General features: G+C 41.0%; 1 protein-coding gene across 1 annotated transcript in view; it reads right to left on the bottom strand.

Moving 5' to 3' along the window:
* LOC115418545 (E3 ubiquitin-protein ligase RNF13-like) overlaps positions 1-10184 on the bottom strand; it is a 61642-nt gene extending 51458 nt beyond the window's left edge. Inside the window, exons 1-3 of the mRNA XM_030133052.1 lie at positions 9973-10184; positions 3346-3562; positions 3071-3151 (exon numbers count right to left, since the gene is read on the bottom strand). Coding sequence (XP_029988912.1) covers positions 3071-3151; positions 3346-3459 — 195 coding nt within the window. The 5' untranslated portion in view covers positions 3460-3562; positions 9973-10184. The remainder of the gene's footprint in view (positions 1-3070; positions 3152-3345; positions 3563-9972) is intronic.
* Between the last annotated feature and the right edge of the window lie 6291 nt (positions 10185-16475).

Raw genomic sequence — 16475 nt, 5'->3', positions numbered from 1 at the left:
CAATTCTTCAAGGAAATAAAAAAAATGAAACAAACAAAAAATTGTCTTTTTAACAGTATCATGATATATCGTATCATGATCCTAGTATTGTAATTTGTATCTTATCACCAGATTCTTGTCAATACACATCCCTATTGTTTGTTATATTGGACTTTTTTTTTCGATTATATGGCTAATTTCGTGAGGCTTGGTGAGAGTGTGAGAGACTGTGAGTCATGTTTAGCCCAGACATGTTAACAGCCTTTGACCGAGCCATGTCTGCAGCAGCTGGGATAAGGAGCTAGCAGCACAAGGTATTTTATAAAAACTGTTCTGTAACACTGTGTACGTTTGTAATCAAAGGTGTTCTAATTAAGGTATGTTTATTTAGAATGAGCACACATGGAAGATTGTTCGTTAAGACTAGAGCTGCTCAGTATATTGTTTGAGCATCGTCATCGCAATGTACGTGTGCACAATAGTCCCATTGCAGGTCCTGTAATGTAGGAGGTAAATGAAATGAACACATTCTCATCTAAGTTCATCCTGGGGACCTGACACACACAGCCATCCACCAATCACAATCATTCTTAATCTGTTTGTCAAAGTAGACCACACCCCTGCACATGGAGTGAGTTGCTGGTAACAACATTGAAAAATGAGCAACAAAGAAGAGAAAATCACTGAAAATGAAGACTTGGTGCCAAAAAGAAAAGCAGGGTCAGTTATCTGGAATTATTTCAGCTACAGAAGGATGAAACTGAAACATGTGTTCTGTGTCGACACAACCAGAGGAAACACAACTAATTAGTTTCAGCATTTACGTCGGCATCACACAGATATTATATCCTCCTGAATATTTTTTTCACATAGCAATATATATCGCAGGGTTAACAAAAACCCAATGTCATTTTTTTCAGTATTGTGCAGCCCTAGCTAGGACCTCTGAAGTGTCAGGTAGTCATGAGGTAGGACAGTCTTTTGCTGTTTACTTTGTATGTTGTCTATGACCTGGTTAAGTGTCTAAATCTATTGTCTTTTATGTCCTGTAGTTTCCACAGTGTTTGATAAGCCAAATTAAAGCGTCCGTCTTTAAGAAGCTCCTGCTGTTTTGTCATTTAGAGCCACAGTTACAGTGACTCCCTGCAGCTGCTGTAACCCCCCCTGTTTGTTCCACTGGAGACAGCAGAGGCTCTGTGTGGAAGTCTGTCCTCTGTGGGGAATCCTCAGGCACAAACAGCCTTGTGCTGCCTTGTGATGCCATAAGTTCATCAAAGTGGGTTATCTCATAATACTAAGTACCCCTCCTCCAAACACAGTCATTGAAGAGTGTCCAGACAGGATCTCTGAACAGAGGTGTGTGTGTGTGTGTGTGTGTGTGTGTGTGTGTGTGTGTGTGTGTGGGGGGGGGGTTGTACACGTAGAATCTGGTAAGGTTTCAACCCCTCCAGGGAAGTGAACAGTGTGGTCCAAATCATTATCAAAGCATATAAGGAAAATAAATCAAGAACAATTTCAACAATCTATTGTGGGTTCAACTCACATGACAAAACTCAACCAAATACATAAAAGAAAAATGGGAGAAGGAGCTAAATGTGGAAATTACAGACGCTGACGGGTTTATTGTGTTAGATTCACCAAACATCCACTAGTTCGCGAATCTAGAGGGAAAAATACCCAGGGGGCACCCGATTCAGGACTCTGCTCCCGAGTCATACTATGTTTCTTCTTCATTTTTGTTAAATCACATTTGAACTCGTGAGATTTCTGGCTTGGAGGACTAGATTCTAGATCGGCGGTGGGACAGAATCATTATGTGTGTGGTGTGCTGTGCTGAGATTATCAGAGCACACCACACACAGTATGATCAAAACTGTTCAATGTCTGATTTTTTGTCTTCATATGTGGGGTCTGTACCAGATAAAAAATCTCTTCAGATTGAGAAAATCCTTAGGCGTGTACCCCGCCTTAGGGTTAGGGTCAGTCTGTGGTTGGTCTAGTTCAGTTGGACTCATACTGTTTGGGATGTCGTCTCTTCGGCTGATTGAACAGGTTCGTAGTGTTTCCATCTGACGTACAAACCTTGTTTGTGCAAATTTTGCACGACTGTTGTTTGTACTTTGTCATTTGGGGAAAAGTCAAACCAATTCCATACGATGGAAGTGCAGTTCTTCTTAGGAAGGAACTCATCTGTTTGTCAGCGATGACTCCTCTACACAACGTTTGTGAAATCCATGTGACCTGAACATGAGCCGCTGTGATGCGTCTCATATAACTCCACCCACAGCCCTTGAATCCTCTATGACTACATCAGATTCTAGACCATTCCACCATCTCTCTGCTTTATCAGATGGTCGATACGTTCTAATCCATCACCATCTAATATTATCACATGGCACACCCCCAGGTCTAATCCAGGACCAGGACCAGGCAGCTGCTCCACTGTGGTACCCCTGTATTTCTTGACCAGTTATTCTTCAAATGAAGCCTGTCTTGTCTGACGGTAGGCCACCACTGTGTAAATAACATCCTGTCCACACCACAACCACATTATGTCAGTCCACTACAGTTTACTATGGTTTGGTCCTTTGGTCACATGACACTGGCGTTGTTGGTGCCTGATACGGTATTTTTGTAGAACGGGTCCCAGAGCGTAAACATGTCCCAGCTCCACTCTGGTGTTGGCGTATGGATAGGACCAACACCACTGTATAGAAACCATGACGCCACAGTACCATGTGACCAGAAGAAGAAAACCCCAGATGGAACCTCCTGCACATGCTCAGTGCATTCTTCTGTGGTTTGAATGTATCCTGCCGTAGGCTCTGTCTGTGTTTGTGTACAGCGCCACATACAGGTGTGGCATATGTATTACACCGTTAACCCGGTTGGACCATTTCCACCTGGACACAGATATTTATGGAAACCATCCGTGTATGGACAACAAACTGTTAGAATCCACTAAAGACAAATAATACTATGAGCGCTGTCGTCTGGACGGAGCCTAATTCACACTGTTTGACTATTAAGAATGATGATCCTAGTCATTCCATTTGTGATGATTGAAAACACAAAGCCTCTTTATACTCACCTTCAGTCCATCGCCTGGGAGTCTGTAGCCAAATCGTGCAGGCAGGTCATCAAAGTTCTCTGTTTTGTTCTCAAATGAGTACTGAAAGAGGGGAGAATTCACTTCATTGACTATCTTATTTTAATGCACCATTTAAAAGGACAGCTGTAAAATCAAAATGAACAGACATGACGTGTTATTATCCTGCCACTGAATGATATTTGTTCATGACTCCGATGGTCAGTAAGTGTAGATGTGTGTTAGTGTTAAATGTTTTTGTGCTTCAAACTACTCACAGCAGCAATGTCTGCCTCCACAGGCAGCAGGTTGAGGAAGGCGAAGAACTGAACAGTGAAGATGGTATAGATCTGTGTGGCGGACAGCATGAGCATTCCCAAGGACAGCAGCATCTTGGCATCACGTTACAACCACCAACAGTTTCAGCACTCATTCATAAACATACACAGCCCTAAACACACAGCAGCCTGCTGACTCCTCCTGAGATGTTCACTCCTAGAAAAGTCAAAAGAAAAAGAACAGATAAACACACAGAGAAATTTCAACATTTCCTCTTTGTTTCATATGGATAAGGCTTTAGCCTAGGGATGCACAATAACTATCAGCACCGATAATTATCGGTCCGATATTGACAAACAATGACGTCATTCAGATAATTCTGAAAGAGTTAGCAGTTATAAGATAAGATTTGGATCAGAATAATTCAAACTTACACTTCCCTCGAATATATACTCTATTGGTGGGAATTATTGTGAAATATTGATTCTAATTTCCTTTGTCTTGTGTTTTCATTGTACACATTCCATGAGGTGGTGCTATATCCTCATGCTCTGACAGTCAGATCACCATTTTGAATCTTCCCTCACCTAAAAAACTTTGTGGCACAATAAAAACTACAGAAAACTTCCATGCAAAACAACCTTACGGTAAAGTTTTCCACAGAGAACATTTTAACACTACAGAAATACATAAATACATACATACATAAATAAATACATATGTATATATGTAATTATATGTTTATATACACAAATAAAACTTGAATAAAAATGAGGATATAATAAAAACGTGAATGCTAATGGTCCTACTCTACCTGGTGTGAGTACACCTGAACTACTTTGCCAACACGAGCTCAACTCCAGGACTGGAATCCACATCAGAACAATGTAAACAACAACAAAGTGTAAACAATAAGTGTGAACTAAATTAAAGACATGATCCCTAAAATAATAAATCGGTGTCATCCTCTGTGGGTTCGACTGCCTCTGATCCTCTGGTCAATCTGAGTTAAAGACAACTGATCCAACTTTAGCATCTGGAGGAGACTTCTGTCTGTTAGTCCTGTCTTAGAGTCTCTGTATTTGTCTTATATTATGTCATATATATATATATATATATATATATATATATATATATATATATACACACACACACACACGCACACACAGTGTTTCTGCTGTGCGCTGCACCACAGCAAAACCTTACCACCAGTTATACTTAGAATGCAGAAGTTTTTACTATTTTTTATAGACTACACATACACACAAAAAGCAACAGATAGAGGTACCATTGTATACTGGTACCAGTTCACAGAAATCGAGCATCAGTTTAAATGTGAAAGGTACCCATCCCCATCCCCACCCCCTGCCATACTGTACGAGTAGGAAACAAGTGTTGTTTCTGTTTGTTGTAGGCCTTTGAAAGACAATAAGAAAGTTTTCAAATTAAAAGCATGGTGTCCATGCAGAGATAATTTTTTTTAAATATCTCTATGTCCTGATATCAATTAATACCTCAAATACTGTTAATAAAAGGACTATACAAAGGAGGCCAGAGAATAATTCACACCTTAGGAAATAATTTGACACCAACCTGACTGTACACACACACAAACACATTTGTGTACTTGTTATGACTGAATTAACTGATAACCTGGGCTCCCAAACACCATGTCTACAGATGTCTACGTCAGTACCTGTTGCTGAACTCCCAGCTGCTGGTTCTGTTCGGTCTGTTGAACACATATAGCTGGTACTAAGGACTGATATTCATACAATAGTAGTACAAATAAATAAATAAAAACAGCTCCATTATGTAACTTTCAATCCCAACTGTCATATGAGTGCAGTCATTTCCTGCGGAGTACCCCAAGGTTCCATTTTGGCTCCTATTTTATTTTGTATTCTTATACATTATTTAGGTAAAGACATTGAAGCTGAATTACATCTGTATGCTGAAGCCACAATCATCTATACTTCTGCACCTTCTGCAGCACAGGCCGTAGAAGAACTCCACGCTGCATTTCAACTTTTCAAAGAGCTCTGAGGGGCCTAAAATTGGTTTTAAATGCCAAGAAAACACAGTTTATGATTTTATCAAAAGTTCACAATCTAAGAATTTTTCCATCTGATGGTCCATTAATGGAAAAGGTGTCTTCTATAAGTACTGGGGAATATGGATCGATGAACAGCTCTCTTTTAAAGTTCATATTTCTGATCTAGTTAAGAAACTCAAATTGAAGACTGGCTTTTATTTTAGAAATAATTCCTGTTTCACATTCTCTACAAAGAAAAAAAGTTGTGGAAGCTCCCTTTGTGTCTGTCATTGACTGTGGTGATCTACTGTCCACACATGCAGATACCTCCACTTTAAGGAGCCTCAGTTCACTGGATCATGCTTCTATATGTTTCATTTCTAATGCAGAATCTCTCACTCCCCGCTGTATCCTCTATGCCTTAGTGATCTGGACATCATGAACCCTCCGTAGACAAAAATACTGGTTCATGTTCATCTATAAAGCTCTACTGGGTAAACTCCCAGAATGCCTCAGTACTCTTCTTTCTGTTAGCTCTAGTAGTTTTCATTTACGTTCCTCTAAGTGGTTGCTTTTAACTGTTCCCAGAGTTCTGACAGACTTTGGAAAAACAGCATTTTCCTATCATGCACCATAGTCATCGAATAATCTTCAAAAACCTCTTAAACTACATCCATTCATTTCTGTTAATAATTTTAAAAGTATGATGGAGAATGAAGTGAAGTAGGAATGTCACTGTTTTTCTTGAGTCCATTATGGTTGAATAGTTGTTATTGTGTTTTATTGTTCATTGTGTCTCATGTTTGTGTTTTTATGTTGTTTGGACTTCGTATGGCTGAAACCTTGGACAGGTCCCCCTTGCAAAAAAGATTTCTAATCTCAATGGGACATCCTGGTTAAATAAAGGTCAAATAAAAATGAAATATAAACCATGGTGCACTGTGTCTGTATTTTCATAATTCAGATCCTAGACTCCTAGTACCAAAACAATGGAAGCCTTTCTCTGCTGCAGTCTAATACAAGTGCACATGCACCACAGGCCTTAATACAACTACAGTTATATCACAGTCACCATGACAACACTAATACATACACTTATGTTATAATCACAAAAGTGAAGTCTTACCAAAGCCAAGTAATAACATATTTAAGCAAACATTTGATTAACACTAACAATGAGCACACATAGTAGAAACTGCAGAATAAACACAAATACATGTGTTATAGTTACAAACACTGATAAAGTATTCTACCACAGTGTATTAATACTGACAATAGGACATGTCATATCACAATTTACAACTGCAAATAAGCAAAAACTGGGGATGTACGGGAAATCTAAATTCAAAAAGAAAGTGTGTTGACCCCAAATGTCAGAGTATTTTTCAGCTTCAGTGGTGTCACAGAGGAGGCATTAGTGGAAGCTTCTGCAGTGTTATTGTAGTTCAAATATTCTCACAATAATCCTGAAATAGATGAATGTTTCCTGTGTTGACTCAGGGATCACAGTGGCCTGCACCCTTACAGACCCAAACGTCCACCTTTAACCCTTACAGACCCAAACGTCCACCTTTAACCCTTACAGACCCAAACGTCCACCTTTAACCCAAACCATCTACTGATCTAAACTGTTTAATACCTGTTGATCCACTAATCCTATAAATCCATGTCAGTAATTGGTGTAAAATACAGTTCTTCATCTTTTCATGGTCATCAGATATGACCATATTTGGACGTTCAGAGGCTCCGTAGTTACCGTGGAAACACCGTCATCTTCTCCAACATTGATTCCCCAGTAAAACCCATGGAGTTGGATCAATGACAGTGGATGGACACACTGGGTTTATGTTCAGTTAATGACAGATTGGACTGAAAAAGACACTGTTTATTCAGTTTGATCTGTTTCTGATATAATAACCATAAACATTAATCTGAGCTTTAATGAACATCTACACGATCAGTGAATAAAATACAGGAAAATACATGATTTACACTGAAAACACGCAAAATAGAGAGGATAATATTATAATAAATGGTGATAAATCAGTTAAGAAAAGTTAAATATAGAGTAAATACTATTTTGGAACTGGCACAAAAGTAACACTGGGTCTTTATGGGTTAATCATTTCAATAATTTCTCAAACATTTGTCTTCAAACACTTGATCCTTGGCCTATCTTTGCTCTTAAAGGACTAGACCTTTCCTGTATTCTGCTTTTGAATCCAATCATGTTTACATCACCTGTTTTCATTTTATCTTATTCTTGGTCCTAAATTGATTGTGAATAAGACGAATGGATGTACACTACATTTACAACTGAAATGACAGTATGCTACTGCCTACAATTAAATATGCTATTATTAGTGCTAGTAATATTATTGTATTTTTCATTCATCACTGCACCTATAAACTGACCCAATTGCTGGCCTGAAACCAATTATACCTAAATCTCTTGAAGTAATCATGTGTTCCTGCACTAATCTTTTTGTTAGACTCAGTGCAGGACACATTAGTAACCTGATGAAATCTGACATCAAATGAATTGAAAGGACATTCAAGATCTCCATATTATTATAGTGGAGGCACTGAGAGGTCCCAGACAGCCTTAGTGCTCAGTTCAGATTGGACTTGGTTGGACCAGAGTATTGTAATCAGGTCTGTCTGTATGTCAAATACCGCTGCACATTTTTACTTGAATATTTTACACAATTTAGGTCTCCACATACTGTATATCAATCCGCAGAGAAGATTTTCAGATCTAAAGCTTGAGTCTAAAAATTTCCAAGTAATTATTAGAGATATTGCTCTTCTGAACATTTTTGTGATTTTCTTAAAGAAAAGGCAGTTATTTCTATAAACACACATAATACATGACAATATCTTTTAGTACGATTAGTTTCTTGCTGATCTGGAGAAGAATCCAGTGCTGAAAGAATATTTTCATTTCATAACAGAGTACTTTTACTGTCTCCTTAGTTGAACCTATTAACCACAAATACTGTTGTTGTTTGTCTGCCAGGCTGCAGGCTCAGAGCAGGAACATTTGGACAGTGCATCCATTCATTTAGTCATTTGTTTGTTTGTTTGATTATTTTGGTGACACAACCTGCACAATCGCTCTTTAAAATACATCATATGCAAGATTAAGATTATGAGTTTCCCAAGCCCTCTTCTGCTTCAGTTGAATGTCTCCTACCAATGTTACAGTGAATCTCAATCTATAATGGAATAAAAGTTGTATTCACTTCGATCGGACTGCCCTTGGACTGAGGTCACATTAAAAATTATCAGATCTGGATCTGATTTAGGGCTACATATGGAACTGACCAGACAAAAATTGAAAATCAACATGAACAATTACATTTACACAGCAAGAGAAAAGGGGGAAGACCCGAGGGGAGAGTGGATTTGACTCAGACAGAATCCAAAGAAGTGATGTCAACATGTGTAATCATATATATGAGTGTGTGTGCCTATCCTGTGTGAACACATCTGATGAATAGGGGTGTAAGAAAATATTGGTTCTGCAATGTATTGCGATATTTCATTTCACAATACTGCATCGATATTAACAAGTACTGTATTGATATTTTTAGGTATTTGTTCACATGCAGATATGGCAGAGGTTCGTTTTTGGTTTTCTTTGTTGTTTATGTCTTATTTATTATTATTATTTAACACTGTTTTATTAAATAACAGTTATTTGAAGCGTCCTAAAAGCACTTTTTACTGTCTGAGAGGTAGATGGTAGTTCCTCTGTCAAGACAAAAATAATGTTCTGATGTTAGTTCTGAACTAACAGAATATGAACATTTGAGCAGGATCTGAAACTGTAATGTCTGTAAAACAGAATTTAAGTTTGAACACAGAACATTTTGTGATATAGCATTAAATCCTGTTGCGATCAAATAAAAATGTGGTTAGTATTTGTGCAGATTTCTGGTGTAATTCAATTCTTCAGGGAAATAATCATTTTTTAAAAAGAAACGTACAGAAAATTGCCTTTTTAACAGTACCATGATGTATTGTATCATGATCCTAGTACTGTGATTTGTGTCGTATCGCCAGATTCTTGCCAATACACAGCCCTAGACGTCAACATGTGTGATCATATATGTGAGTATGTGTGCTGTGTGAGTATGTATCCTGTGTGAATACATCTGATGACAGTTAACCTCAGCCCATTTCCTGTAAGACACTATGAGGTGATGGTGACATGGCTATTTTTGAACTAATAGTAAACAAGGAAAACCAATAATACTTAAAATCGAGCAACAAGACACAACACCAGACAGTAAGGACATTTGTAGTGTTGGACATTTGTAGTGTTAGACTTTTGTCTTAAACTGTACCAATACTTCATAAGTGTTTCCACTGCCAAATGAGTTATTAACACAATACTTGCAACAAACAACACCAACTGCATTCGGATCAAGACATTAGGTTAAATTTTTAGGCTGCACTTACACACAGAAGTAAATTAAAGGTCAATTATGGACATGCAAACAAGAATGGCCATGAAAACAGCTCGTCCTGCACCCGATTTAGCATCATGCTAAAGCTAACTAGCATACTTGTCGAGAGTGTTTACCTTGATTTGTGCCTGGAGGTTGATCTGGTCCAGGAGTTGTGCTGCTGCGCACAGGCTCATCTCCCTCCTTTAGTAAATGTTGTGCTCAGACATGTATACAGCCGTGAATGTGGTGGTGGGCCTTCGTCCCGTTCGAACAGAGGCTCAGTGCCTGTAAACACAGATGCTACTGGATGATCCTGTCCGCTAACACACTCTGCACAGACTCCATGTCACAAGCACACTTCCGCCTCACGCGCTGTTCAAGAGTCAGCCTTGGATTGGCCGAATCATCCGTCAATCACCGTATTCCGGATGTGACTCTAGACGTAAACATATCCACGTGATGACAAAAACAACGATTTACTGCATTTTACCTTCAAATCTAGTGCATGGAAAAAGCACTCTGCATCTGTCTGTGTCACTCAATTCAACTCAATTCAATTAGAAAAAGCTTTACTGTCACTAAAAACAAACATCTACATTGCCGAAGCAAATTGTACGTTCTAAAGCAGTGGTTCTCAACCTTTTTTAGCTCGTGACCCCATTTTAAAATCACAAATTTCTTGCGAACCCAGACATTCAAAACGGAGACCCTCTTTTTTTTTTGCTAAAATTAATTTGTTTTTGATCATGTAATAGTTTTCTATACTATGTTGCAAATAATCGTTAATTTTAGACAACATTTAGTCTATATAATGCACATTATTGTGGATGGAGGCAGTAAAGCCAAGTGTAGATTACTGCACAAAGGGAGAATTTTATTTTCCTTGGTCAGGATATGTACAGTCAGTCCAGCTTGGATTTACAAGGCTGAAAATTAATACTGAACAAACAAGAACTCAAACTATGAATTATGAAAGAGCTGCAGCATCTGAAACCGACCACAATGAACATTTGACAGATAAACAGAACCACAGTTTGTCATGTCTTTTATGTACTATGACTGTCTCTCTCAACTCACCATATATATATATTTTTATTGGTAAGTCAGGGTTTTTTTTTTGTTGTTTTTTTGTTTGTTTGTTTTTTAGCAATTACTACACATTTCAGGCAACCCCACGTGGGGTCCAAGCTTGAAGAACAGTGTTCTAAAGTGAAATGTGTTAAATGAATATGGGAAAATAATACAAATTTAAGAAGAATATTAACATTAAAATAAAGATAAGGTATTTACAGCGGTCTACATATTGTATCATTGTTTTTTGTTTTGTTGTTTTTGTTGTTTTCTCTCCTTTTTTTCCTCCAGTAAATACAGCCCACAGACAGTGTAGGAGGGTCCTTCAGGAGCAGATCCTGGTTCAGGTCTGTCCTCCTGTTCTGGTTTTATGGTGGTTTTAGTCCAATCAGAGGCTGATGAATGGTGCTGCTGTTCTTCCCCCAGCAGGTACAACAGCCTGTGGACACTGGACAGGTCCTCAAAGTCCTTTAGTGTGTTGGTGATCAGGGGGAAGTATGTGTTTCTGATGTCCTGAAACTGGACAGAAAGGGCACCTCGGTCTCCACTGGCTCCAGTGGGTCCACAGTCTGTCCTCTCTGTGGATCCACGTCTGTCTGTGGTCTGTGTGGATCCAGGTCTGTGGTCTGATCTGTCTGTGGTCTGTGTGGATCCAGGTCTGTCTGTGGTCTGTGTGGATCCTGGTCTGTGGTCTGTGTGGATCTTGGTGATCTCTGTATCTCCTGTCATCTCATCTTCCTTTTACCTTGACATCCCCTCAGTGACAGTCCTACGTACTTCTTTCCTCAGTCTGTTTTCCCCGACCCTCTGCCATGGTCTGTTATTGACCTCACCTCCTGTCCCTGCCCTGGTAAACCCACCGGTCTTCTGTTATTGACCTCACCTCCTTGTCCCTGCCCTGGTAAACCCACCGGTCGTCTGTTCCTACTGTATCTGTGTGTTTGCTCCCTGGTTCTCGTCCTCCTGTCATTGTTTGGTGTTTCCTGTTTTCTACTTCTGCCTTTCTCCACAGACTGCTGAACAGAGACCTCAGACCAGGGCAGCTGTTGGTTTAGTGCCAGTGTTTGAACCTTCTACACAGGAAACCCAGGTATGAATTTGGAACATGCACCTGTTCACCCAAGCTCTGAAAAACTCTGGTTTTGCATCAGTGAAGGGTCTAAAAAAAGCCTATGTTTGCAACTGGGGCTGGTCTGAGTGTCTGTACTTGGTTCCTCATTCCACGACTCGTTACATGCAGAGCATAATGTGACAAGTCACATGACTGAGTGAAACAGACAGCTGTTTGAACCTGCCTTTTGTCCCATTAGAACCTGCCTTTTATCCCATTAGAACCTGCCTTTGGTACCATTAGAACCTGCCTTTTATCCCATTAGAACCCGCCTTTGGTCCCATTAGAACCTGCCTTTTATTCCATTAGAACCTGCCTTTGGTACCATCAGAACCTGCCTTTTGTCCCATTAGAAGCTGCCTTTTGTACCATTAGAACCTGCCTTTTATTCCATTAGAACCCGCCTTTTGTCCCATCAGAACCTGCCTTTTCACCCATTAGAACCTGCCTTTGGTCCCATTAGAACCTGCCTTTTGTCCCATCAGAACCTGCCTTTTGACCCATTAGAACCTGCCTTTGGTCCCACCAGAACCTTCCTTTGGTACCATCAGAACCTGCCTTTTGGCCCATTAGAACCCGCCTTTTATTCCATTAGAACCTGCCTTTTGGTCCCATTAGAACCTGCCTTTGGTCCCATTAGAACCTGCCTTTGGTACCATCAGAACCTGCCTTTGGTCCCATTAGAACCTGCCTTTTGTCCCATTAGAACCCGCCTTTTATTCCATTAGAACCTGCCTTTTGGTCCCATTAGAACCTGCCTTTGGTCCCATTAGAACCTGCCTTTGGTACCATCAGAACCTGCCTTTGGTCCCATTAGAACCTGCCTTTTGTCCCATCAGAACCTGCCTTTGGTCCCATCAGAACCTGCCTTTGGTCCCATTAGAACCCGCCTTATATCCCATTAGAACCTGCCTTTGGTACCATTAGAACCTGCCTTTTATCCCATTAGAACCCGCCTTTGGTCCCATTAGAACCTGCCTTTTGATCCCATTAGAACCTGCCTTTTGATCCCATTAGAACCTGCCTTTTGTCCCATTAGAACCCGCCTTTTATTCCATTAGAACCTGCCTTTTATCCCATTAGAACCTTCCTTTGGTACCATTAGAACCTGCCTTTTATCCCATTAGAACCCGCCTTTGGTCCCATTAGAACCTGCCTTTTATTCCATTAGAACCTGCCTTTGGTACCATCAGAACCTGCCTTTTGTCCCATTAGAAGCTGCCTTTTGTACCATTAGAACCTGCCTTTTATTCCATTAGAACCTGCCTTTTGTCCCATCAGAACCTGCCTTTTCACCCATTAGAACCTGCCTTTGGTCCCATTAGAACCTGCCTTTTGTCCCATCAGAACCTGCCTTTTGACCCATTAGAACCTGCCTTTGGTCCCATCAGAACCTTCCTTTGGTACCATCAGAACCTGCCTTTTGTCCCATTAGAACCCGCCTTTTATTCCATTAGAACCTGCCTTTTGGTCCCATTAGAACCTGCCTTTGGTCCCATTAGAACCTGCCTTTGGTACCATCAGAACCTGCCTTTGGTCCCATTAGAACCTGCCTTTTGTCCCATTAGAACCCGCCTTGTATTCCATTAGAACCTGCCTTTTGGTCCCATTAGAACCTGCCTTTGGTCCCATTAGAACCCGCCTTTTATCCCATTAGAACCTGCCTTTGGTACCATTAGAACCCGCCTTTTATCCCATTAGAACCCGCCTTTGGTCCCATTAGAACCTGCCTTTTGATCCCATTAGAACCTGCCTTTTGATCCCATTAGAACCTGCCTTTTGTCCCATTAGAACCCGCCTTTTATTCCATTAGAACCTGCCTTTTATCCCATTAGAACCTTCCTTTGGTCCCATTAGAACCTTCCTTTGGTACCATCAGAACCTGCCTTTTTTCCCATCAGAACCTGCCTTTTGTCCCATCAGAACCTGCCTTTTCACCCATTAGAACCTGCCTTTGGTCCCATTAGAACCTGCCTTTTATCCCATCAGAACCTGCCTTTTGACCCATTAGAACCTGCCTTTGGTCCCATTAGAACCTTCCTTTGGTACCATCAGAACCTGCCTTTTGACCCTTTAGAACCTGCCTTTTGGTCCCATCAGAACTTGCCTTTTTTCCCATCAGAACCTGCCTTTTGTCCCATTAGAACCTGTCTTTTGGTACCATCAGAACTTGCCTTTTGTCCCATTAGAACCTGCCTTTTGGTCCCATTAGAACCTGCCTTTTGTCCCATCAGAACCTGCCTTTTGTCCCATCAGAACCTGCCTTTTCACCCATTAGAACCTGCCTTTGGTCCCATTAGAACCTGCCTTTTATCCCATCAGAACCTGCCTTTTGACCCATTAGAACCTGCCTTTGGTCCCATTAGAACCTTCCTTTGGTACCATCAGAACCTGCCTTTCATTCCATTAGAACCTGCCTTTTTTCCCATCAGAACCTGCCTTTTGTCCCATTAGAACCTGCCTTTTGGTCCCATTAGAACCTGCCTTTGGTCCCATTAGAACCTGCCTTTGGTCCCATTAGAACCTGCCTTTTGTCCCATTAGAACCTGCCTTTGGTACCATTAGAACCTGCCTTTTGTCCCATTAGAACCTGCCTTTGGTACCATTAGAACCTGCCTTTTGTCCCATTAGAACCTGCCTTTGGTCCTATTAGAACCTGCCTTTTGGTACCATTAGAACCTGCCTTTTGTCCCATTAGAACCTGCCTTTTGTCCCATTAGAACCTGCCTTTTATCCCATCAGAACCTGCCTTTTGGTACCATTAGAACCTGCTTTTTGTCCCATTAGAACCTTCCTTTGGTACCATCAGAACCTGCCTTTTGTCCCATTAGAACCTGCCTTTTGGTCCCATTAGAACCTGCCTTTTTTCCCATCAGAACCTGCCTTTTGTCCCATCAGAACCTGCCTTTTCACCCATTAGAACCTGCCTTTGGTCCCATTAGAACCTGCCTTTTATCCCATCAGAACCTGCCTTTTGACCCTTTAGAACCTGCCTTTTGGTCCCATCAGAACTTGCCTTTTTTCCCATCAGAACCTGCCTTTTGTCCCATTAGAACCTGCCTTTTGGTCCCATTAGAACCTGCCTTTTTTCCCATCAGAACCTGCCTTTTGTCCCATCAGAACCTGCCTTTTGTCCCATCAGAACCTGCCTTTTCACCCATTAGAACCTGCCTTTGGTCCCATTAGAACCTGCCTTTTATCCCATCAGAACCTGCCTTTTGACCCATTAGAACCTGCCTTTGGTCCCATTAGAACCTTCCTTTGGTACCATCAGAACCTGCCTTTTGACCCTTTAGAACCTGCCTTTTGGTCCCATCAGAACTTGCCTTTTTTCCCATCAGAACCTGCCTTTTGTCCCATTAGAACCTGCCTTTTGGTCCCATTAGAACCTGCCTTTTTTCCCATCAGAACCTGCTCTTTGGTCCCATTAGAACCTGCCTTTTGTCCAATTAGGACCTGCCTTTTGTCCCATTAGAACTTGCCTTTTTTCCCATCAGAACCTGCCTTTTGGTCCCATTAGAACCTGCCTTTTGTCCCATTAGAACCTGCCTTTTATCCCATCAGAACCTTCCTTTTGGTACCATTAGAACCTTCCTTTTGTCCCATTAGAACCTGCCTTTTGGTACCAATAGAACCTGCCTTTTGTCCCATTAGAACCTGCCTTTGGTCCCATTAGAACCTGCCTTTGGTCCCATTAGAACCTTCCTTTGGTACCATCAGAACCTGCCTTTTGTCCCATTAGAACCTGCCTTTTGGTCCCATTAGAACCTGCCTGTTTTCCCATCAGAACCTGCCTTTTTCCCATCAGAACCTGCCTTTTGTCCCATCAGAACCTGCCTTTTGGTCCCATTAGAACCTGCCTTTTGTCCCATTAGAACCTGCCTTTTATCCCATCAGAACCTGCCTTTTGGTACCATTAGAACCTGCCTTTTGTCCCATTAGAACCTGCCTTTGGTCCCATTAGAACCTGCCTTTTGGTACCATTAGAACCTGCCTTTTGTCCCATTAGAACCTGCCTTTTGTTCCATTAGAACCTTCCTTTGGTACCATCAGAACCTGCCTTTTGTCCCATTAGAACCTGCCTTTGGTCCCATTAGAACCTGCCTTTTTTCCCATCAGAACCTGCCTTTTTTCCCATCAGAACCTGCCTTTTGTCCCATCAGAACCTGCCTTTGGTCCCATCAGAACCTGCCTTTTATCCCATCAGAACCTGCCTTTTGACCCATTAGAACCTTCCTTTGGTCCCATTAGAACCTTCCTTTGGTACCATCAGAACCTGCCTTTTGACCCATTAGAACCTGCCTTTTGGTCCCATTAGAACCTGCCTTTTTTCCCATCAGAACCTGCCTTTTGTCCCATTAGAACCTGCCTTTTTTCCCATCAGAACCTGCCTTTTGGTCCTATTAGAACCTGCCTTTTATCCCATCAGAACCTGCCTTTTGGTACCATTAGAAC

The sequence above is a fragment of the Sphaeramia orbicularis genome, chromosome 4 (assembly GCF_902148855.1).
Source record: "Sphaeramia orbicularis chromosome 4, fSphaOr1.1, whole genome shotgun sequence".
Lineage (NCBI taxonomy): Eukaryota > Metazoa > Chordata > Actinopteri > Kurtiformes > Apogonidae > Sphaeramia > Sphaeramia orbicularis.
This window is presented reverse-complemented; position numbering and strand designations above follow the sequence as displayed.